Genomic DNA, 24765 nt, shown 5'->3' with positions numbered 1-24765 from the left:
TCACACTAGTCCCTTTGCAGGACTTAGTTTGTGAGATCTGGTGAGATCACAGACTCAGAACATGGCTACAGGCCCTAACAGAGGGCATCAGTAGTCTGCTGAGTCCATAGGATGCAAATTAACACTTTACAGTGAAATTAGTCAACTTTAGAAACTTTAGGGATTCGCAAAAGCCAGCAGTCTGACACAGGTGGTTTATAGCAAAAGGTGCAACAAAATTATAATCGTATGGTCATTTAAAGTGGTTTCTTCAGAAAAAGGACTGGCTATGATCATTAATCCTTATTTAGTGCAGGTTTCACTACACATATTTACATGATAGAGTGTAACAAGCGTGAAGGAGTATTCAGAAGAAAAGTAATTTTGTCTGAGACGCCTTAGTCCAAGTTTCAGCCTGGAGGCAGTAATTATGGCCAAATTCTACTAAACTCACCTGGAAATATGGTTTTCTGATTGTAGCCCTGAAAGACCTTTAACTAATCTATGTCAAGTGTCACTGTAATGACAGTACATAGGGCCAAATTCTAAATATATTGGTCTAAAAGAGAGGAGAATTTGGCCCTTTAGAGTGCATTCTCTCAATAAGGTTACTCTATGATCACATACAATAAAATATGCTTACTGACTGAAAAGAGAATTCTTCTAACTGAGACTAACTGGAAGCCAGCACAAAATGGACTTTTTATAAGTGTCAGCATTTTAACAATAAATTTTTGTAGATTTTTCCTGTGGATCTGGAACAAAGCAGTCCCAATTACTAATAGACATCTGAAAATGTTAATAGTAAAGACTCAATAATACTCCAGAAAGTTATTTGGATCCAGTCTCTGTTTGAAAGAAAAAGGATTAGGAACTCTGAGCCAAATTCTCATCTACACTGGTGTCAATCCAGAGTGATTGTAATGGAGTTATTGCAAATTTACTCTGCTAAGACTCAGGATAGAATTTGGCCCTATGCTCATTTCATTCTAATGGTCCATTACATTTCTACAGTAAATAAAAGTCTAATCAAAACACATTTGCATTAAAATAACAGCCTGAAACTGCAGACAAGTGCACGTTTCCATATTGCAATTCCTGGTGCATTGTAATACTGCCCTGTAGATTGAAACTTCTGCCTTTGGAAAGAGTTTTCTATTTCAAAATGCACAAACTGAGATGCTACGGCATATAAGGGTGGATTGTGCAAGTTTCAGTGGGAGGACTCAAGTTCTTAATGTTAAGCATGTGCTGTAGTGCTTTGCTGGATTGTGGCCATAGTGCTCTGGGCCTTCAGGGTCAAGCCCCTGTGCAGTGTCTGACTGAGGAACTGTGTGATTTGAGCAGGTATCTCGTCAGAGATTTAATCGCTACCCTGAGTTGTTATCGCTGTGTACCTTTAAAGAGCCCCAAAGCCCTTCTCCAAATGTTATCAGATAACATTTCATGGGACTGCCTGTGATTCTTGTCAGCATGAATGTTGTATGTTCAGCATCTACAATATTACACTATAGCTGTGCTATTTTAGGTTTCTCTCCAAGCAAAATTGAAACACATACCAGACCGCTTTGCTTGTTTGTTTGAAGTCTTTACTTCATTCAGGAAAAAAAACCAACAACCCTGCAACAAAGCAACTAGCCCTTAACAGTAATCACCCAAACCATGCAGTCATCCTGCCCAGACCTGGGAATGGGGAACAGCCCAGACAGCCAGGCTGCATGTGCAGGAAACTGAGTGTAAGTGGGGTTTAGCCTCAGAACGCTCAGCCCTGCCTAGTATTGTAGTGGCACTGGTCACTATGGGTCCAATCCTGCAAACATGTGTAACATGAGTAACTTTAATTGTTAAGAAGGCCACTCACATGACTTTAGTTGGTTACAGGATTGAGCCCTTTGGGTGGAATTCAGTCTAGTGCAGAGGTCCAACCCCAATCAAATTGCATTTTCACCCTGTTTTAATTGGGGTTTTAATTGGGATGTAAGTGGTGCACAGACACTGTGTTTTCATGGGAAAGGGTAAAAATTCCTCCCTTTAGGCTTCTCCCTTCTCCTTACTCAGAAAAATCATAACTGAAGTCAACAAATTTTGCTGGGGGGGAGGAGGGGTTCACTCACCTGGAGTTCAAAAAAGCTCAGACTTCCAGGGATATTCACCTTAATGGGTAGGTGAAAATTTCAGCCCCAAAGGTGAATTTTTCAGTAAAGTATGTGTGAGTGAAAACAGTTGATTATAAGGAAAACTGTTTTACAAGTTTAATTAAAATCAGGCCAGAGCATCAGTTAGAGTTAGTCAGTGTAGCTCTGTTGAAGTTAAAGGAGCTACAGGGATTTATACCAGTTGAGGATTTTTGCCTGTACATGTGGATCACTGCATTTTGTGGTATTATCTGCTAGGGTGTAATTGCGGGAACAAATATTAAAGGTAGAAAGTCTCTCAGAAATAGGACCAAATTCTGCTCTTGATTATACAATGTAAATTGAAATTAGTGGAGTTCCTCCAGATTTACAGCTGAGTAAATGAGAACAGAATGTGACCCAAAGTCATTTGCTTCTCACAATGCACAGAATGACAATCATTGTAAAAAGAACAGGAGTACTTGTGGCACCTTAGAGACTAACGAATTTATTTATTTATTTGTTAGTCTCTAAGGTGCCACAAGTACTCCTGTTCTTTTTGCGGATACAGACTAACGTAGCTGCTACTCTGAAAACAATCATTGTAGTTAGAAATAAATCATCACATACAATAAAACAACGGCTATAATTTTACCCTTTGATAATGTGGTTTCACAGGGGTTGGGTGAAAGGTGNCCCCCATGCCTCCGGACCCTGCGCCGCCGGAGCCCGGGAGGGGAAGTGCCCGGCCGGTGGCTGGGATCCGGACGCACAGGGGCTGCCTGAAGCCCATAGCGCTCGGGCAGCTCGGCTCTTAAACAGAGCCGAAGAGTCGGGGAGGAGCAGAGCAGCCGCGGGAGGGGAAGTGCCCGGCCGGCATTTTCCCGGACATGTTCGGGCTTTTTGGCAATTCCCCCCGGACGGGGGTTTGATTGACGAAAAGCCGGACATGTCCGGGAAACACTGTTCGTATGGTAACCCTACTAAAGAGGCCCTTCACCATATATACCTCAAGTATCCTAACTATGCAGGGAATATTTGTTGCTGTATTCCTCAAAAATAGAAGGAGAGAAAATAGGCTAACATACTCTGAAAAGCTCATCTATACATTTGGGGACAAGAAGGTTCCTTCTGCTGGTGTTGCTGTGTTTTATTTTTACTATACATGGGAGGATGGTCTATGTTAATATGAACATGTAAACTGTATGAGGGATATTGGAGACAGGCAGCACAGTATGTGAGGGGCATTGGAGCCATTTGAACTGGCAACACGATACAATTACAACTCTTCTTACCTACATAATGTATTTCTTTTTAAATAAAGCTGCCAGACTTGATGAAGGAATTGTGTGGTAAGTCTCATAAACACTTGTCTATAACCATGTAAATGTTGATCTAGTGCTACCATATTACTACAGCTACCTGAACTACATACTAACACTACAAGTTTTTCTAAAGGCAGTTTTGTCCCCATAATGTTTGCTTTTTTGCATGTGAAATACATTGATTTGCATTATAGAACTGATATAATTGATGCTATATTTCCTAGAACAGATGCATCTGAAATCTGGCTTTGAACTGAGAGACAGTTGATTGATTGGGGACAGAGCAGGAAGACCACCCAACAATCCTTTTCTTATTTAGCAAACTTGAAATATTCCTATTTCTCAATCAGATATTGGATGTGTGGATATTTTATTTTAAAGTATCAAAAAACACCACTAAATAGTAGTATGGTGCCACATGATCAGTGAAGGAGACCATGGAATTCCATGGTGAATTTGAGATCAGACATAGATACAGCCAGAAGACCTGATGAAAGGGTCTATTTTACCAGACTATATTTGAGAATTACACTGTGCCTCTCATCCTTACTGATGCTTTCATTCCAACAAAACTCTTATTGTTTTTCTTTAGTAACATGTTCCTAGTAGTACATAAATGCATTTTATCCTAAAGGTCAATTTTGTTCATTCATGTGATATGGAAAGATGGCAGATACATCCTGCACTTTGATGTTGTGGATTCAGGAAAGAAGAAGAATGTCTGTATATATTCTTAAGTATCAGGGGGTGGCAGTGTTAGTCTGTATCCACAAAAATAACAAGGAGTCCAGTGTCACCTTAAAGACTAAGATTTATTTGGGCAAAAGCTTTCGTGGGCAAAATCCCCACTTCTGCACCTGAAGAAGTGGGTTTTTTTACCCACAAAAGCTTATGCCCAAATAAATCTGTTAGTCTTTAAGGTGCCACCGGACTCTTGTTGTTTTTGTATCTATTCTATTGCAACTCGGGCTAATGAAATCAGTGGGGTGTTGGCTCTGTCCACACTGAACTCATTGCGGGGTCAGAGCCTATGCCCAGTCCTGCAGACAGTCATGCACACAACTTAACTTTATGCACATGAGTCTCATTGATGCCATACTTCATAAGCTTGTCAGAGCAGGGGTTGTGTTATTTGATCTGCAATAGGAGGTACCTAAATAAATAGTACTAATAAGTCTAACATAAATTGGCATTAATATAGACAGGGTGTGTGTGTGTGTGGGGGGGAGATTTGCTTACTATTTGTACTTCAACATTCTACCTTATTGGCCAGATTTGAAACAGATGGCCTCCTGTCTTTGTGTTCACAATGCATCCATGAGTATTTACAGCCACAAAAAGGGAGGGCTGGTCTCAGAATCAGTCACTGTATGTGAAGAGCCATTCAGAGTCTGTACTGTTAAATCAGCCAGCATTTTGGATCCTTTGTTCAGTTACAGTGTATGCTGCTGTCTGCAGGCATATGGGCACAGGATTCCTTGATTACTGTGAGTTTGTTCCAACCTTTACATAACGGAATAGCATTTTGTGTGTAGGTCTGTATATCTATATGTCTCTGTACCCAGGAATTGGAATCCTTCTTCTGCTATCAGAAGTCACTTAGGGCACAGGGAAGATTCTGCCATCCCTGTCTACCATGTTGTTTGCCGGAGTGGCTGTCTTGTTGTGTTTCTATAACTTCAATTTTTTACAAGGATAGGTTGTTGGCTTACTGCTCAACCCCTTCTTCCCACAGCCCCCAATCCCCCGCAGCCTGGAGGACCGTAGACTACTTTTCATCTGGTCCCTCCCTACCCGTTGACCTGTCCTGCTTGGGTGGCCTTGCCAGGAGTTAAAGCCTCCTCTGTCATAGCTCTCAGGGTCATATGCAAACATTCCCACCACATTCAGGTGCAGTCCCCAGGGAAGGAGAAGTGTATCCTTGATGTGGTGGGAAGCGATGGGAAGGCCTCTGCATTCCAATGACCCTGAGAGCTATGCTGGCAGCATTTTAAACTTCTGGCGGGGCCACCCAAACTGGACAGGTCAAAGGATAGGGGCCAGACAAAAAAGCAGTCCCTAGGTCCTCCAGGTTGCGGGGGAGAATGACAGGCCAACATCCTATCCTTGAGAAATGTCTTGGTGACAACTGACTGAGAGCACAAGGGGTGCAAAGAGTTTTATGGGGATTGCCAGGTCAAATATATACCTAATAATTCAGTAAAGGTTGGCATATAAAGTCCTTACTGAGAACCAGTAGCCCACTGATCCATCATAATCACTGCAAATTGTATGCACAGATAATATTTAAGAAGTTATGTCTATACTGAAAATGAGATTCTTAAGGCAGATAACCAGGAGGTGACATGTCTTGGATGACTTCCTTTCAGGAAGGGGGTAACAGACGCTTATCTCCCTGCCTGGTCGTTGTTATTGTGTGTGCCTCAATGGAGGCCAATTTGCATACTGAGCCAGATGCTGATTAAGAAATGGCAAAGTCTACAGTAAAGTAGTAGACAGGAAGAAACAACCAGCAGGTAGTATCCTGTTTATAAATATGGGCAATGAATTGTTCTGATCTAGCTGGGAATGCAAACAGACACCCTGGATCTTTCACTGAGGAGGCAAGCTGGCAGCTTGACTTGTCTGATGAATGGAAGATCACAGCCAAGCCTGGTTGTAATACACTGGAAGGATTTTGGATAAGTATTGCTCTAAGATTTGAAAATAAGTCTAAGTTCTAGAATGCATGCTATGGTTTTAATTAATATGTAACCATTTGTTTCCATCACTTCTACTTGTTATCACTTGAACCTGTACAGTTTATTAAATAAACGTTTACTGTTTTCGCTATAAACATAACTAAATGCTGTGTGTTAAAGAGAGCATTGATCTGAGATGTAATTGGTAAACTGGGGTGTCCTGCTTCTTTGGAAGCAGCAATTCTGTGAATACTGCAAGTGTCTGGTGGACCAGGGGCTGAACATTCCAGGGAGATGCTTGGGGGAGTTTGGGGGTTGGAATGTGCCTATCGCTAATTTGTAGAGAGAGCAGGGCCTGCATAGGGGAGTTTTTGTGCTGCCCGTGGCTGATGCAGCCAGGGAGCTGACCTATGGCAGACACAAACAAGGCTTCCTCATGCTAAGGGCTGGTGGTAGCAAAGTGCCTCGTGGCCCTGGGTATCCCTGGGAAGTATCACAGGTTGAATGATAGGCCAACAACCTAGCCTAGTGAAAAAGTGAAGTTATAGAAACACAACAAGATAGCCACTCTGGAAAACAACATGATACACAGGGATGGCAGGGCCTTCTTCATGCCCTAAGTGACTTCTGATGGCCCAGAAGTCATCTGACTAATATATATTAGTCCTTAAAGAGAGAAACAACAATGTAGGAATAGGATAATAATCTATGGGAGGTTAAAATAAAAGAGGGCAGTATAATTGTCTGCTCTTTTAAAGATTGGCTCTCCTTGTGGAAAGAAATATCTTCCTTGTCCTTGCCGGATTAAACTGATCTGTCTAATCCCACTATGAGGGTCATACTTGATGACCATTCTGCGACTCATTTGTCATTGTCTCATTTGTTCTTCTCTGATTCAATTAGACAGATATAAACCAGCCATATGAACTACTGTAGGAACTATCCATCCTATGTGCCACATTTTCATTTGTCATTATTTCCTGTACATTGAGATAGTCTCCATTTTGCAGATGTTTAATGACCCAATGCATTTCCCTTAGAAGTCAATAGGAATCTTTGCATTGATTTTCATAGGATTTGGAACAGACCCAAACCAGGTACCCTTTATCCTGGAATTTAACAGATCAGTATTCATGTTTTCTTTCCTAGATGCATCTCAATTTTCTTTGTGGAGTTCCAGACATACTTTGCTCAGGATTATGCCCGAACAGCTTGGATCCATTCCATTGCAGACTGTGCCACAATGCTGTGTGGTGGGTATTGCACTCTCTGAATAATAAATTGGTTTGTTCTTTAGTCCTGTGGGACACCTGATATTAGTGTATTCACAAGTCATCAGAGCCAGTGTAGAAAATTTCTGGTTTCAGGCTGGCTAATGACTTTTGTCCAGCACATCCTGGCTTTGTAGCCAAAAGGGTGTAGTATGTCCAAGCTGTGTACCACAGCACAGTTTGGCAAGGAGGGGGCTTTTTTGTACCATTTTGTCTGATACTGAAAAGAAACAGAGCATTTTCTTGTCAAGTGATGTGTGTTTTAAGAAATGTTTTTGTGAAAAAAACCTAATGGGAAAGGTCATGGTTTAAGAGGCATTCCACTAGGACTTGTTTTACCTAGTATATTGCAGTTACATTTCAGACTTGACTGTGTTTCCTAGTTCCTTTGGTTCAAGTCACAACCACTGCATCCCTTCATTGAACTTTTTTGTGAGCAAATGTCCTGTGTGTTTTCTGTATGAAATATCCCCTAGGACAGTGGTTTTCAAACTGCAGGTCGCGACCCAGTACTGGGTCGCGGAATGTAAGGCACTGGGTTGCGGCGACTCTGGTCAGCACCACCGACCAGGCCGTTAAAAGTTCCATTGGTGGTGCTGCCTGGCTAAGGCAGGCTAGTTCCTATCTGTTCTGACATCGCGCTGTGCCCCAGAAGGAGCCAGCAGCAGGTCTGGCTCTTAGACGAGAGGGCCACGGGGCTCCATGTGCTGCCTCTGCTCCGAGCACCGGCTCCACACTCCCATTATCAGGGAACCGGCCAATGGGAGCTGGGGGGGAAGGGGATGGTGCCTGCAGGCAAGAGCTACGCAGAGCCATTTGCGTGCCTCCGTCTAGGAGCCGGGCCTGTGGCTGGCCGCTTCCGGGGCACAGCATGGTTAACGGTGCCAGGACAGGCAGGAAGCCTGCCTCTACACCCCAGCTGCACCACTGACTGGGAGCTGCCGGAGGTAAGCCCACACCCCAACCCCATGCTCCAATCCCCTACCCCAACCCCCAGCCCCGCCCTCAAACCTGGAGCCCCCGCCTACACCCCAAACTGCTCATCCCCGGCTGCAGCCCCTGCCCAGAGCCCTGATCCCTTCCCTTCCCGCACCCCAACCCCCTGCCCCAGTCCTGAGCCCTCCCAAACCCAGAGCCCCCTCCTGCACCCCAAGCCCCTCATCCCTGGCCCCACCCCAGAGCTGCACCCCCAGCTCTGAGCCTCCCCAAACCCAGAGCCCCCTCCTGCACCCTAAACCCCTCATCCCCAGCCCCACTCCAGAGCCTGCACTCCCAGCCCAGAGCCCTGAGCCCCTCCCGCACCCCAACACCCTACTCCAGCCCAGAGCCCTCTCCCACACCCTGAACCCCTCATTCCCAGCCCCGCCCCACAGTCCTCACCCCCGCACCCCAACCCTCTGCCCCAGCCCTGAGCACTTCCCACACCCCAAACCCCTCACCCCCACCTCCGGGCATCACCAATTTTCTTCAGCTGGGTCACCAGAAAACAAGTTTGAAAACCACTGCCCTAGGACACCCTTTCTGTTCTGGATTTACACTTAACTTTTCATGGATATCATTTAAAGATCTGCAAAGTACTGTGCAAACTTAGGTTCTGATCCTGCACACATCATATTGCAGGTAAAGTGGTCTGCCCATATTCATTGCATTCCAGGATTGAGGTCTAAAATGTAGCCAGACACCTCTGCACCAACTACACCACATCTCATAGGCGAAGATGTGGGGACAAAGTTTTCCACCTGAAACTTTAAGGGAATTTTAAATAGGCAGAGAGAAGAGCACAAAAGTTTCCAGGATTTGTACTTCCCGTGGGTGAAACTGGACTTTGACGCTCCACGCTGCTCTTTGTGTGCAGGGATTTTAACTTTTAATATTGCTGGGTCAGCCTATTCCTACCAGAGAGGGAGATCATTTTTACAATTTATAGGTTCTAAGCTTTGCAGTGATGAGGCAGAAGGGCCATCTTTTCACAGAGTAGCAGTACAAATTCCAGATGTAGCAGGTTTATTGCTGCTGTAATGGTAGGGTAATGAACAAAATGCTCCTAACCTAATCATTGGCTTTGCCTTCATTAATGGAAAAACAGCTTTGTCTTATAGTGGCATTGCCTGTATTAAAATAGCCATTGACTTGATTTTATGGAAAATAGAAAACAGCCATTCTGAAAGGGTTTTTGAGGAGGTCACAAACACTGTGACGTAATGTATGTGAATCTGAAATGTCAATTAGCTGCAGCAGCAGATCGGTGTTTTTCTCTTGTTTGTCTGGCTTTGGTGCTGATTTTTGTTCCCAAGCCTTGACTGTGGCGGTGAAGTGCAGGTGAGTGCACACTGCATTCATTTACTAACTGCATTCATTATTTTTGAAGCCCCACTTGGAAGTTTTATCAGTAACCATCTATCGTGTCAAGTGGGCATCATGTTTGGAGGACTGCTTGCATCTGCTGGACTGATCCTGAGTTCATTTGCCACAAGCCTGGAACACCTCTACTTTTCACTAGGCGTGCTTACAGGTAGGAGGGATTCATAATGTTTGCCCCAGCCGTTACCTTAACATTAGAGGGACCACCACTGTCCCACTGACACTGCCCCAGCTGCAGTCAGCAGAGGCTCTCAAGCTGGAACCCCCTTGTTATGAAAGAATGACCAACTTGCAGAGCATTATGTGGGAGAGCTCCAGGCCTCTGGTATTTGCTCCTGATCTGAAATACCCCAGTTTTGGTGACTGGCCTAGCACACAGCAAAAGTCATCTGTTCAACAGTTGTGTGGCTGAGGGTAAACTTCTCAGATGATAAGAGGGTGGGAAAGAGGATTGTTTGCTTGTTTGTTTGTTGGTAGGTTACTGGCTGGCAGGGTTCCTTTTGGTGTCATGCTTTTGGAGTTTTGTTGTAATATAAATTATAGGTCAAGGCAGACAAAGCTTTGCATTGGTGATTTTTTAAACGATTTAAATCAAGGTAAATGATTAATAAATAAATGAGAGAGAGTCATTGCATCAGTTTCTTAAGTCACCATTGCATGGCTTATTTCTGCCTGCTCTACATTCAGTTAAGAAGCACAAATCCTCTGTTGAATGCATTATCCTAATGCATCCTCCCTTTGAGTTCAGCCACTGTGTTAAAAGAATACCCTTAGTCTGTCCTGTTTTTGTATAGTTGCTTGTACACTAAAGAAAGGGAGAGGCTGCAATAGTTATACCAAAATTCCTGCCTCATTAAAACTGCCACGGTAGCCACGGTGATATAAGCCTTGTACTTGGTCCCCTGCCGTTGAGTAGCAAGTTGGTAGAATTACTATACTTTGTGTGCTGCCAACAGCTTATTTGCTAAGAAAAAAAAAATTCCTTGTTACAGTGTGTGTTGCTCCTGCATTACAATGTTAATCCTCGTCCAATGTGTTCGTAACAAATAAAAAGGTCCCTTGTAACCCACAGCACCATGTCACATATCCTCCTACGGCACTGAGGCTTCCTTTATGAGAGCGGTTATGAATATTGAGGAAGAGAAGCAATGAAGCAGTGTACATTAAGTTGTAGACAGTCCATTTCACAAGCAGTGAATTTAGTCTGCAGGGAGTGAGTAGGGAAGAAATGAACTAATAGTAAAAGGCTGGTAGTACTGATGCAGTGAGCTGACCTGTAATCTAGAGGGCAGTTGAGAACAACACTAGCTTTGTAGTGTCAAAATTCACTGCCTTTTCTGGGGTTTGGCTTTCTTCACAAAGAAATAAACAACGAGAGAACATAAAGTTCCGTTCAAACCTTCCCCCCAAAAGTCACAGGTCCTGCCTCAAGACACCCAGGACATCTCTTTTATGTCTGTGTAAGATAACAAGCTGCTGGTCTCAGTGTGTCAATTTAATTCAGGGGTCGGCAACGTCTGGCATGCGGTTCACCAGGGTAAGCTCCCTGGCGGGCCAATGGAGGCGGCGGGAAGCCATGGCCAGCACATCCCTCACCCGCGCCGCTTCTCACCGCCCCCATTGGCCCGGGACGGTGAACTGCGGCGAGTGGGGGCCGCGATCGGCTGAACCTGCCGCTTCAGCAGGTAAATAAACTGGCCCGGCCCGCCAGGGTGCTTACCCTGGTGAGCCGTGTGCCAAATGTTGCCGACCCCTGATTTAATCCATTCGGCCCTCTCCCAGCAGAGTCAGCACCTGTTAGCAGGATGGAGTGTTTCAGGCCAACACTGATAGCCTGCTACATCCTGAGAGTCTCCCAAGCTTGTGCTTTCTGCCAATGGCAATGGGAGAGGTATCTATGTAACTGAGGGTGCCATTTATTTCAAAATGCCAGCCTGGAATAAATTTCTGTGTCTGATTCAGAAATCCCTGCAGAAATGCCAGCACTGATGTGAACGTCTGATTCTTGTGCATCTGTCCTTGAAGCTCTGTAGCAAAATCCATGAAATTGTTCCCTGCTCAGATGAATCTAATTAATCTACTAAATAGGAATAGCATCTAGCCTTTTTAACCTCGGTTCTGAAAGTGGTCACAGCACCTTGAATAAGGACTTTCCCAGGGGATTTAAAACTGCACAGAAACTCCAGCCAGTAGAAATGCAGAATTTCTTCATCTTGTCAAAGAAAGTTTCTTGTAGGACATTTTACAGTAGAGAGAAATTCCCTATGCCACCCTTCAGAGATCTGCAAACAGACAAATCTGCCCTGAAAATAGATATTTGGGTTTGTAGCTGAGTGTAACACCGAGCAATGATCGTAAGACCAATGTGCCTGATGCAATGATCCGACAATCTAAATGGGAGGTCCCTCCATCCCCTGGCACTCAGTGATGCCTGGGTACAGGGCCAGGCTACTAATAACTGGCCGATGTTGCTGTGCTCCTATCTAGCCTGAGTACATGTTCATACGCAAAGCTCATCAATCCTCACTGAGCCTCTGCATTGGTACAGTTTAGTGAGGTTCAACTATATTTGTTTGACTCGGTATCCCTGTTTTTTTCTTCGTGTTTTTATCCCATATTCACTAAATTGCGAAATGTGATAATCCACAAAGGGCCTCTTCATTATTAGTGCTGATGGGAGTGGGTTACTTGGTTTAATTTAATGTATCCTGTTACTTATATTCAGTATTAAACAACCTTCATTCTGCTTTTTTCCCTAGGAATTGGATTTGCACTTTGTTATTCTCCAGCCATAGCAATGGTGGGCAAATATTTCAACAAAAAGAAAGCACTGGCTTATGGGATAGCCATGTCAGGGAGCGGAATCGGTACCTTCATTCTGGCCCCTGTGGTCCAACTCTTGATTGAACAATTTTCCTGGCGTGGAGCCTTACTCATCCTGGGCGGTTTTGTTTTAAATCTCTGTGTCTGTGGTGCCCTGATGAGGCCTATTACTCTTAAGGAGGACCATAAACACCCTCCTGAGTTTCTTGAACAGGAGTATGTCTCAGAAGCACAGAAGCAAGACTTAAAGCGATTGTCTATCTGTTCACCTTTAATCAAAGCATGGTCCCATGAATGTCTATGCTGCTGCTCCTGGCAAGAATACAACTTCTTACTGATGCCAGACTTCATGGTGCTAGCAGTGTCTGTTTTATTTATGGCATATGGCTGTAGTCCTCTTTTTGTCTACCTAGTGCCTTATGCTTTGAATGTTGGTGTGAGTCATCAGCAGGCTGCCTTCCTTATGTCCATACTTGGTGTCATCGATATCGTTGGTAATATCACCTTTGGATGGTTGACAGACAGAAGGTAATGACAGACCGCAAACTAGTTATAAGCCTGTTCATGTGGGATAGCTAGGTGTAATGCTCGCTAACATACATTTTGAGGACATTACAATGGCTTGCATTATTTTTCCAATAGATCAGCTCAATTTATGGTAGAATCATAGAATCATAGAATATCAGGGATGGAAGGGACCTCAAGAGGTCATCTAGTCCAACCCCCTGCTCAAAGCAGGACCAATTCCCAACTGAATCATCCCAGCCAGGGCTTTGTCATTTATACAGTTGTATTTATACAACTTTCAGAAATGCTCATTTTTTACCTTAGTTTTCATCTTTGAGTTAACTTATACTTTTAATTTTCATTTTTAGAAATGAATAACATTTGTCCAAAGTTGCTGTTGTCTACAGTGTAAATGTAGCTCAGTGTTCAGTGTATAGTAAGCATTACCTTCTGTGCCAGCTCTGTAGAGGATGTGATCTACTACTTCTGCCTTTCTATCTCATTTGTGCTGCTGTCGTGGCACAAAAGGGATGAAAGATCTGGTACTGTATTGTAATGCATAAACACAAAAGGGCAGAGTTAAGGTTGTATGTGAATCCTAACTTCTGCATTTCCTGAGGTTTTAGTGCTTAGTTGTGTTTTGCTACCTTTACTCCATCGTGACATTTTGTTGTATGCAATGTCTATAATACTGGTGGCGAAGATCAGGTGAGTGTGGCAGTAGGCTATTCTAAAGGTCTTCATACTTATTCTTTCAGTCATCATACTTATTCAGGACACTGGATATTTGAGTCAATACGAATTGTGGATTTGATTCTTCTCTCACTTACATCACTTTTAATTCCATTGCATCAGTACTGATTTACACCAATAAAAGTGAGAAGAGGGAATAAGGTCATTTATCTTATTTTTGCAAAATATTAGGAACAGTCTTAGTGAGCTTAGATATAAATACAGAAGAGTACAGTAACTCCTCGCTTAACATTGTAGTTATGTTCCTGAAAAATGTGACTTTAAGCAAAACAATATTAAGCGAATCCAATTTCCCCATAAGAATTAATGTAAATGGGGGCGGGGAGTTAGGTTCCAGGGAAAACATTTTCACCAGACAAAAAACTATATATAGTTTTTATATATACACGCACGCAGTATAAGTTTTAAACAAACAATTTAATACTGTACACAGCAATGATGATTGTGAAGCTTGGTTGAGGTGATGGAATATTTCCCAGGGAATGCCTTAGTGCTGAATGATGAACTAGCACTCAGCTGAGCCCTCAAGGGTTAACACGTTATTAATGTAGCCTCACACTCGACAAGGCAGCACAAATGGAGGGATGGGAGACAGAATGGCAGACAGAGACACACACCCTGTGTGAGAGAGAGATGCGCGTTGCCCCTTTAAATATGCTGACACCACTCTAAGTACATTGCCTTTTTAAGTAGATCAGCAAGTTGAGACAGCAGCTGATATGAGCAAGCTCCCTCTGTCCTGAGCCCTGGTGTGTCGCGCCCCCCTGGTGTGTCGGGGGGCGGGACACACCAGCTCTATGGAGATGTGGTAAGAGGGGGAAAGAACCAGGGGGGAGGAGGGACACCCTGACATTAGCACCCCTCTTCCCTCCTACCCCCGCACAGCAAGCAGGAGATTCCCGGGAGCAGCTCCAAGGCAGAGGGCAGGAGTTGCACATGGCAGTGGGGGGAGGTACTGCTGAACTTCCGGCAATTGATAGCCTGCTGGGTGGCTGCTGCACAGGGAACTTAGTGGAGCGGGGAGCTGATAGGGGGACTGCCGGTCCCTGGTTCCAAGCCCCCACCAGCCAGCTGCAACGGGCTGCTCTTTCTGCAAGCAGTGGACAAAGCAGGCGGCTGCCAAACAACATAATAAAGGAGCATTGCGCAACTTTAAACAAGCATGTTCTCTAATTGATCAGCAATGTAACAACGAAACAACATTAACCGGGACGACTTTAAGTGAGGCGTTACTGTGTATGTTATTCAGACAAAGTTTTAAAACAGAGACCAAGGGCTGAAGGGGCCTGGAGGTTGAACTACCCTCACCTCACCCAGGGTGGTCCCCAAGAAAACTGAGGCACATGCATAGTGTAGGGAAGCTTGCACTGCTGTCCTTACTGTGTGTTCTACGGAGAGATAGAGAACTTCACTATCCAGGTTTGTCAATCCAGCACAGTGTTAGAGCCATCACTGGCTGGGTTTTGCACTTGGAAAGCTGTGTGTTAAGCCAGACATTAAAACGGTGCAGCATAGAAAAGACAGGGAACAGGTTAACACAGAAAATATCCCAGGACACAACCATATGTTAATTGCATGTGGTAAACTAATAGGTCTGGAAGTGAACAGAAACAAAGAGGAAATACACATGATTGACTTATCCTTCCTCTTTTTAAAATCTGCAGGTGTCTGAAGAAGTACCGCTATGTTTGCTACCTCTTTGCTGTGGGAATGGATGGCCTCTGTTGTCTCTTCCTTCCTGTTCTCCAAAGTTTCCCTATGCTTGTGCCATTCTCATTTACCTTTGGGTATTTTGATGGAGCCTACGTTACACTGATCCCTGTCGTGACAGCAGATGTAGTGGGAACTGCTTCCTTATCATCAGCCCTAGGCGTAGTGTATTTTCTTCATGCACTCCCTTATCTAGTGAGTCCACCCATTGCAGGTCAGTTCACAGATGACTCTACTGTACTGTTTATACTGTTACTCCGGATTTACCTTCTGAAAGCAGAATGATTTATTATTTATCTAGAGCTGGTCAGACACGGGAGGTAATTTTGTGCAGAAATTTTGTTCCATATGTTTCATAGAAATTTCAAACACTGATGAAAAATGTCATTGAAAAATCAAGTTCTGGTAAATGTTGCCCATCTCTAACTTACAGCCATCAAAATTACCCACTTTTGTGGAAAAACACATTAAAGAGTGAAAATACAGAGCCTAAAATCATAGAACTGTAGGGTTGGAAGGGACCTCCTGAAGTCGTCTAGTCCAGCCCCCTTTGCTGAGGCAGGACCATGTAAACCTAGATCATCCCTGACAGGTGTTTGACCAACCTGTTCTTAAAACTTCCTATCATGGGGATTATTCTACAACCTCTCTTGGAAGCTTTTTCCAGTGCTTAACTATCCATATAGTTAGAAATTTTTTCCTAATCTCTAATCTAAATCTCCCTTGCTGTAGATTTAGCCCATTACTTTTGGTTCTACCCTCAGTGGACATGGAGAACAATTGATCACTGTCCTCTTTATAAAGGCCCTTAACATATTTGAGGACTGGTATCAGGACCACCCCCCGTCTTTTTTTCCCCCCTCAAAACTAAACATGCCCAGCTTTTTAAACCTTTCCTTGTAGGTCTGGTTCTTTAAAACTTTTATCATTTTTGTTGCTCACCTCTGGATTTACTCCAGTTTCTCCACATTTTCTTAAAATGTGGCATATGGCTGGACACAGTACTCCAGCTGAGGGCTTACCAGTGCTGAATAGAGCAGGACATTTATCTCCTGTGTCTTACATACAACACTTCTGTTAATACACCCCAGGATCATATTAGCCTTTTTCACAAATGCAAAACATTGTTGACTCTCATTCAATTTGTCATCCACTGTAACCCTCGGATCCTTTCCAGCAGTATTAGTGTCTAGCCAGTTATTCCCTACTTTGTAGCTGTGCCTTTGAGTTTTCCTTCTTAAGTGTAGTATTTTGCGCTTGTCTTTACTGGCTTTAATCTTGTTGAAATCAGACCAGTTCTCCAATTTGTCAACGTAGTTTCAAATTCTAGTCTATGAAAATATTTAATAGTATTGGACACAGGACAAGTACCCCACTAGTTTGACAAGAACCATTTATAACTACTCTTTGATTATGGTCTTTCAGCCAGTTTTGCACCCACTTTATAGTAATTTAATCTAGACCACATATCCCTAGTTTTCTTATGAGAATGTCATGTGGGACTATGTCAAAAGCCATGCTAAAATCACATATATCACATCTACAGCTTCCCCCCCATCCATTAGTCCATTAGCCCTGCCAACAAAGGAAATTAGGTTGATTTGGCACGATTTAGTCTTGACAAATTCATGTTGGCTATTCCTTATAATACTGTTATCCTTTAGGTGCTTGCAAATTGATTGTTTCATAATTTGTTCTAGTGTCTTTCTGGGTACTTATAATTCCCCAGGTCCTCTTTGTTCTCTTTTTAAAAAGATAGGTACTATATCTGCCCTTCTCCAGTCTTCTGTGACCTCACCCATTCTCCATGAGTTCTCAATGATAATTGCTAATGGTTCTGAGATTGTTTCAGATGGTTCCTTAAGTACCCTAGGATGAATTTCATCAGGCCCTGCTGACTTGAAAATATCTAATTTATCTAGATTCGTAGATTCCAAGGCCAGAAGGGACGATTATAATTATCTAGTCTGATCTCCTGTATAACACAAACCATAGAATTTCCCCAAAATAATTCCTAGAATTTTCATATCTTTTAGAAAAAAATCCAATCTTGATTTTAAAATTGCCAGTGGTGGAGCATCTGCCACAACACTTAATAAATTGTTCCAGTGATTAATTACTCTTAGCATTAAAAAATTACTTCCTGTCTGAATATGTCTATTGTCAACTTCCAGCCATTGGATCCTGTTATATTTTTTTCTCTTGCACTGAAGAACCCATTATCAAATATTTGTCTCCATGTGTAAGTAGTTGTAAACTATAATCAAGTCAACCCTTAACCTTCTCTTTGTTAAGCTAAATAGATAGAGCTTCTTGAATCTGTCTCTATAAAGCAAGTTTTCTAATCTGTTAATCGTTCTCATGGCTCTTCTCTGATCCCTCTCCAATTTATCAATATCTTTCTTGAATTGTGGACACCAGAATTGGACACAATATTCCAGTTGTGGTTGCACCAGTGCCAAATACAGAGGTAAAATAACCTCTCCACTACTACTCGAGATTCCTCTGTTTCTGCACCCAAGGATTGCATTAGTCCTTTGGGTTACAATATCATTCAGGGAGTTCATGTTCAGCTGATTATCTACCATGAGCTCCAATTTTTTTTCAAAAGCAACAAAGAGTCCTGTGGCATCTTAAAGACTAACAGATGTATTGGAGCATAAGCTTTTGTGGGTGAATACCCACTTCGTCAGATGCATGCCAGACAAAGTGGGCATTCATCCACGAAAGCTTATGCTCCAATACATCTGTTAGTCTTTAAGGTGCCACAGGACTCTTTGTTGCTTTTTACAGATCCAGACTAACACGGCTGCCCCTCTGATAATTTTTTTTTCAGAGTCACGGTTTCCCAGGATAGACTCCCCCATCATGTAAGTATGGCCTAAATTCTTTGTTCCTAGATGTATTCATTTACATTTAGCCAAATCTAAATCTAAATGTTCTTTAACCTTTAATTTAATATAGACCACATATCCCTAGTTTGCTTATGAGAATGTCATGTGGGACTATGTCAAAAGCCGTGCTAAAATCAACATATATCACACCTACAGCTTTCCCCCCCATCCATTAGGCCATTAGCCCCGTCAAAGAAGGAAATTAGGTTGATTTGGCATGATTTAGTCTGTTTTACTTTGTGTTCCTTCCACCTGTTTGTTAATAACAACAAGAAGTCTGGTGGCACCTTAAAGACTAACAGATTTATTTGGGCATAAGCTTTCGTGAGTAAAAACCTCACTTCTTCGGATGCATAGAGACATCTGTTTGTTAATATTTATTGTGTTAAGTATCTGGTCACAGTTTGCCTTTTTAGTGAAGATTGATGCAAAATAGGCATTAAACATATCAGCCTTCTTGAAGTCACCTATTATTAGCTCACCTTCCCCATTAAGTAGAGAACCTATACTTTCGTTCATCTTTTTCTTGTTCCTAATATATGTAACCCTTCTGCCCATCTAAGTTGGCAGCAACAAGGGCCGGGTTCTGTATCTAGGGGTTCCGTTTCAATAACGTGATGCAAAACCGGCTTGAGCCCCCACCCAGTAACCTGGGACAATTACATACCACCCCCTGAGCGCCTCTAAGAGGCAATACTTCCCCTCTCGCAAGCACGGAGTCTGAGTGTAGCAGAACATGTTTAATAACATGAGGTAAATGACATCAGCATTAAATTGGAAAAAACACCACAAACAGGATTCCTAACACAAACCATGAGCAAAAGACCCAGCCCAGCAAATTGGGCCGTGTCCTTTCCCTTTGGTTCTTGACTCCAGCAACCCAAAGATCACCCAGAGTCCCCAAAGTCCAACACCCCCAAAGTCTCTTGGGTCCAGCAACCGCCCAAAGTCCCAAAGGTCGAACAACCCCCAAAGTCTCTGTCCCTGGTCAGAGCAGCACCAGAGTAAAAGGGGGCACACAGGGTGTTAAGGGGCACCTTACATGATCTGAGGCTGACCGGCTGTCTCTCCGTAGAGTTCTGCCACAGCCTTCACCATGAGCCAGTCCACTTCCTGCCATCTCACAAACTGCTCTGCTCTACGGCTGCTCCACTCCGCTCACTGACCTGTAAGCCACTCCAGCCGTCCCCACAAATAGCTCCACTTGCCGTTCCTTGGGCCACTCCAACCATCCCTGCAAGGCTCCGCGCCGCTCGCTGCTCCTCCTCCAGTCATCTCCGCAAACTGCTCCACCAGCTGCTTAGCTTCAGGCTCCCCCACTAGTTAACACAGCACTCAGTGATCTCAGCTCTTAGTAACTTTAGCTCTTTTGTGATTTCAGCTCTTAGTGATTTCAGCTCATATGCTGGTGCACCATTGGCCCAAAGTGAATTCAGCTCAGCAGCCTGTAACTAGACTTCTAATAGAATCAAAGTTAGCTCTGACATTCAACAGTGGAGAGAGAAGATGGTGCAATTGGTGTTTCAGAAGGGTCCCATACCATCAGGTACAAACATCTGTCCCCATCCTCTCTCAATTCACTGGGTTGTGGAACCCATGTCCCTTGTCTAGCAAGTGCTACTTAGGTGATGGTGAGATCCTCTGTCATAAAACAGTTTCATTGTCCTTGATTCACATAACCAGGGTAAAAACACTTTATTCCTCCTGCCCCAATAACAGAGAAACTGGGGATCCCACCCCATCCAAAGTAACCACTATCAGTTGCTGTTGTCTCATGCCAGGCAGGTGGGTGTGCCTATGCAAACAAGATCAGCCCCTGGAGTTCTTTTCCACACTCGCCATAATTCACCACCAGATGTCAGGGTAGAGCTCATCCTGACTCTGCTTACATCCATTTATAGAACCTCTTTCCATTGCCTTTTATGTCCCTCGCTAGATGTAACTCATTTTGTACCTTAGCTTTCCTGATTTAGTCCCTACATGCTTGTGCTATTCTTTCATATTCCTCCTTAGCAAGTTGTCTGTTTCCACTTTTAGTAGGATACCTATTTGATATTCAGGTCACTGAAGAACTCCTGATAGAACCACATTGGCCTTTTGCTGTCTTTCCTTCACATTGGGTTGGTTAGCTGTTGTGCCTTTAATATTAACTCTCTGAGAAACTGCCAGCTTTCCTGAACTCCTTTTCCACTTAGATTTTCTTTCCATGGGACCTTACCTATCAGTTCTCTGAGTTTGTTAAAGTCTGCTTTTGTGGAGTCCATTGTCCTTATTCTGCTGCTCTCCCTCCTTCCTTTCCTTAGAATCATGTAATCACATTCACCCAAATGGCATGAAGAGCCACAGACAATCCTGATATGAATCCTGTGGAGGTCAGGACATCCATGCAGGGTGCATCCCCTCCTCAGCCCTGGCAACATAGCTCTCTACACTGCAATTAAAAACCCGTGGCTGGCCCATGCCAGCTGATTTGGGCATGTGGGGCTCAGACTAAGAGACTGTTTAATTGCTGTGTAGATGTTTAGACTCAGGCTGCAGCCCAAGCTCTGGGATCCTCCCGCCACACAGACGCCCATGACAAATTTTGGTGAGAAAAGAAAACACTTGGAGCAGAGGAGAGCATCTGGCCCATATTAAAAACAAAAGTCCTCCTCCAATATTGTAAAGAGGTAACAAAGCCAGAAGAGAACAGAGGAGATTAGCAGTTAACATGGGCGGTGGGGGAGCCATGGGTGCAAGGAAGCTAGCCCCTGGCCCAGCCCGCCCCTTCCATCTGAAGCCCCACCCCCTCTGCCCCGGTAGCCTGAGCACCCCCAACCCAGAGTGCCAGGCGGGCGGTGCACTCCCCCTGCCCAAAGCACCGACAAGCGGTCCCAGTGCCGGGCAGTGTGGCCCCAACCCTGGAGCGCCAGACAGTGTGGCCCCCACCCTGGAGCACCGGGTGGTACAGCCCCAGAGCTGTGGGTCCCCCTGTGCTGGGGGGCTCCAGCCACCCCAAGTCCTGGGCACAAGCCGGCTGCCCTAGCCACAGCCACAGCCACAGCAGGCTTTCCGGAAGAGGAGCAGCCTGCCTGGGCTAGGGCCAACTCGCTAGCAGAAGGGAGCCTCAGGGCAGAGTGTGGGCAGGGCCACATGGGGCTATTTGGGGAGGCCTAGCCTTCCCCAGCCTATGATATGCACCGCCCATGGTAGTTAAGAGAAAACACCTTAGTGTGGCTTTGCTTTTTAGTTTGTGTATTTTTATAACATTTTCAAATATTAACAGTCCCGATGTGTTCTTCCCTTGTGACTGATCAAAGTAACCTCTCTTTGATGTTTCCATTGTGTCGGTGAGGAAAAGATCCCTGTGGATTAGTTGTTTTCTAAATGCTATGTAAAATTCATGTGGGCCTTAGCACTAAGTGATGGAAAAGAGAAAGGAAAATAAATAAACAGTATTTGAGTCCACTTGAGCCCTGAGCAGAGGGCCAGTGCATGACCTACACATCACATGGGTCCCACTTAAGCCCTATTTTGATGGAGTGAATTCAGCACACTAAAAACAAATGGAAATTCAGGGGCATACAATGAAATAATGCAGCACATTGTTATTTAATTGTTTCATGTAGTTCAGCAATATAAAAAGTGCAAAAATGTATCTTTTGCTGTGAAATTAAATACCCTTGAGTTTTAATCAAAGGATGTTTTTTTATAGACTTTAGGATCCAGAGAGCTTTATCCATCCATTTCAGAAATGTGGCATGGATTAGGCAGTGGGGTTTACTGTTGAATTTCTTTAGTGTGGGCTGGCAATAGTCTATTCAATTCTATTCAGGTTCTCAAGTAGCCATCATCATCACCAGGATATCTAAACACCATATCTCTTGCCAGTTTAGTTTAAATTTCTGGCTTGAAAAATGAAGTAGGGATTAGGACAATGATGTCCTGATCATTCCACAGAAAGGATTTATATCCATTTTGAGTGATGTGGGAAGATCAGCGATTCATAATGCCTTCCTTGAATAGCCATAGTACAGTATGTATATATATATATAATGTCTTTCATTTTGTATTTGCTGTTCACTCCAAGTTCAAATTCACCTCTGTTTTTGATGCTTTTTAATTTGATTTGTCACAGCAAAAATATGAACTGAACATTTCAAGTGACACACAAGCCCAGACAAAGTTTCTGGGTGGGGAACTCATGCACAGAATAGCATTTACTCCCAGGATAGATCTGAGCACATTTTCAGACTGTCAGCTAAATCAATGCTTTTAGAGGATGTTTATATAGGATTGTAGGGAAAACTACAGTGTCCTTTTGTGATGGGGTTATGTTCTGAACAAAAGCTTCTAAAAACTTGAGCTAAGTGTGATGAGATCATTATGTAAGAGATTTGTTTTCTTTCCCTGGAGGCAAACTGTATTTTAACTGATGTGTCAGCTATATATGCCTGTCACTTAATCACTGTTGTATGTGATAAACTGCAGTACGAATGCTGTACCGTACAAGGAGTTTGTAAACTATTACAGACCTTAAAAATTATTTGTTTTCCTATAGGTTGGCTGGTGGATACAACCAGCAGCTACACTGCATCATTCATTCTGTGTGGATTTTCTATGATATTCAGTTCAACATTACTGTGCTTTGCTAGACTAGCAAAGAAAATCAAAAGGACACAGCTGAGGTCACTTGGCAGAGATACTGACCCAAAACAGCAGATCTGGACAAATGGAGCAACAACTTATTCTGTGTCTGGAGATTTAGATCAAAAGGATGTAGAAATATTGGCCACTGAGGCAAATAGCTACAGCAACAGATGACAAGTGCCATCAGGCTTTGGTCTGCAGCACAGCCATGGCTAAGAGAGATGTGACTGCATATGCTACACTCTTGAAGATATATTTTCCCAATACAATGAAAGAAACAAGACATATTTCAACTAGATTTTTCTCTCATATTTTAGTAATATTAAAACTGCGATTTATACAGCTCTAAAGCAAAGTTAGATACAAATGAGGAAAGTTCTTCAGTTAACGTGTGCAGGATACTTTCTGAGTCAGTAATGCTGGCTCCAGAGATAATAGGATGAATCTACTGAGGTAATTGATCATAATCAGAGGTAATTTACATGACCATCACAAAGCAAAACTGAACAATAGAACTTGGATTGAAACTGTTTGAAAAACAGGGCTGATGAAATAAGCTTTTCAGTGCTGCACTCTGTTTTGTGGACTGACCAGCAAAAAAATGTTCCATGCTATTGGTCTTTGCCAAATGTTTGAAAATCACTGTTACAAATGCCAATGCTATTGTTAAGGAATTCTGCAGGAGAAGTTGTGTTTTAGACCATATAGAACATTATTTCAAAGTATTTCTGAAGCAGCTTTAATTTTACAGTGTGCCTAAATTTTGTACATAACTAGAATGCAGTTTTATGAGAAATATGATTCTTACAGCTCTGTTCCCAAACTTGCTACAAGATATTTGCCCTCTCCCACTTCAAAGATCCCTGGAGGCTGGATTTCTAGGGGGTAGAGTTCCAGTTCAGGTATTATCCCCTGTTGCTGATCCCTTTTGTGAACAGATGGGAAGGGAGTCTGTCACTGCCATCCCAGCTGGGCTCTAGAGCCCAGTGTGTTTGGTTTGTCCTTCCAGGGTTTTTATGCATGGGACCAGGCATACTGAAATGTAAAGGAGCCAAAGCAAATTATCATTGCCTGAAATCCAAACCAGACCCAAACCCCGAGAGATCCTTCTCTCTAGAACTCCAGGGGCCAGATCCTCAGTGGATGTGAATCCATGATTTACAACAGATGAGGATCTGGCCCTAGTTATTTTTGGCTTGTTTGGGCCAGCAGACAACTGCTGACATTTGCTGCTGATTCAGACTCATTGTGTTGGGGAAAAAAACAACAATACAATTGGGTGCTTCAGAAAAGCTATGGAGTAAATGTAGCTTGTGGGTACATTACTGATACATTCATCTATTAAATAATAAAAAGAACGAGGAGTACTTGTAGCACCTTAGAGACTAACAAATTTATTTGAGCATAAGCTTTCGTGGGCTAAAACCTACTTCATCGAATGCATGCAGTGGAAAATACAGTAGGAAGATATATATATATACACAGGACATGAAAAAATGGGTGTTGCCATACTAACGATAACAAAAATAATCAGTTAAAGTGCGCTATTATCAGCAGGAGAAAAACTTTTGTAGTGATAATCAGGATGGCCCATTTCCAACAGTTGACAAGAAAGTGTGAGTAGGGGAAAAATTAGCATGGGGAAATAGTTTTTACTTTGTGTAATGACCCATCCACTCCCAGTGCAGAGGGGCGTTGCTGGCACATGATGGCATATA

General features: G+C 43.3%; 1 protein-coding gene across 1 annotated transcript; it reads left to right on the top strand.

The window, feature by feature from the left end:
* Positions 1-7164: 7164 nt before the first annotated feature.
* On the top strand, positions 7165-24443 carry SLC16A12 (solute carrier family 16 member 12). The gene is made up of 5 exons (XM_034777970.1): positions 7165-7352; positions 9739-9882; positions 12491-13082; positions 15479-15738; positions 22959-24443. Exons 1-5 carry the CDS (start codon positions 7343-7345, stop codon positions 23219-23221), a joined length of 1269 nt encoding a protein of 422 aa, XP_034633861.1. The 5' UTR covers positions 7165-7342; the 3' UTR covers positions 23222-24443.
* The last annotated feature ends 322 nt before the right edge of the window (positions 24444-24765 follow it).

The sequence above is a fragment of the Trachemys scripta genome, chromosome 7 (genome assembly GCF_013100865.1).
Source record: "Trachemys scripta elegans isolate TJP31775 chromosome 7, CAS_Tse_1.0, whole genome shotgun sequence".
In the NCBI taxonomy this organism is placed as follows: Eukaryota; Metazoa; Chordata; order Testudines; family Emydidae; genus Trachemys; species Trachemys scripta.
Note: the sequence above shows the minus strand (reverse complement) of the source record. Positions and strands in the feature narration are given on the sequence as shown.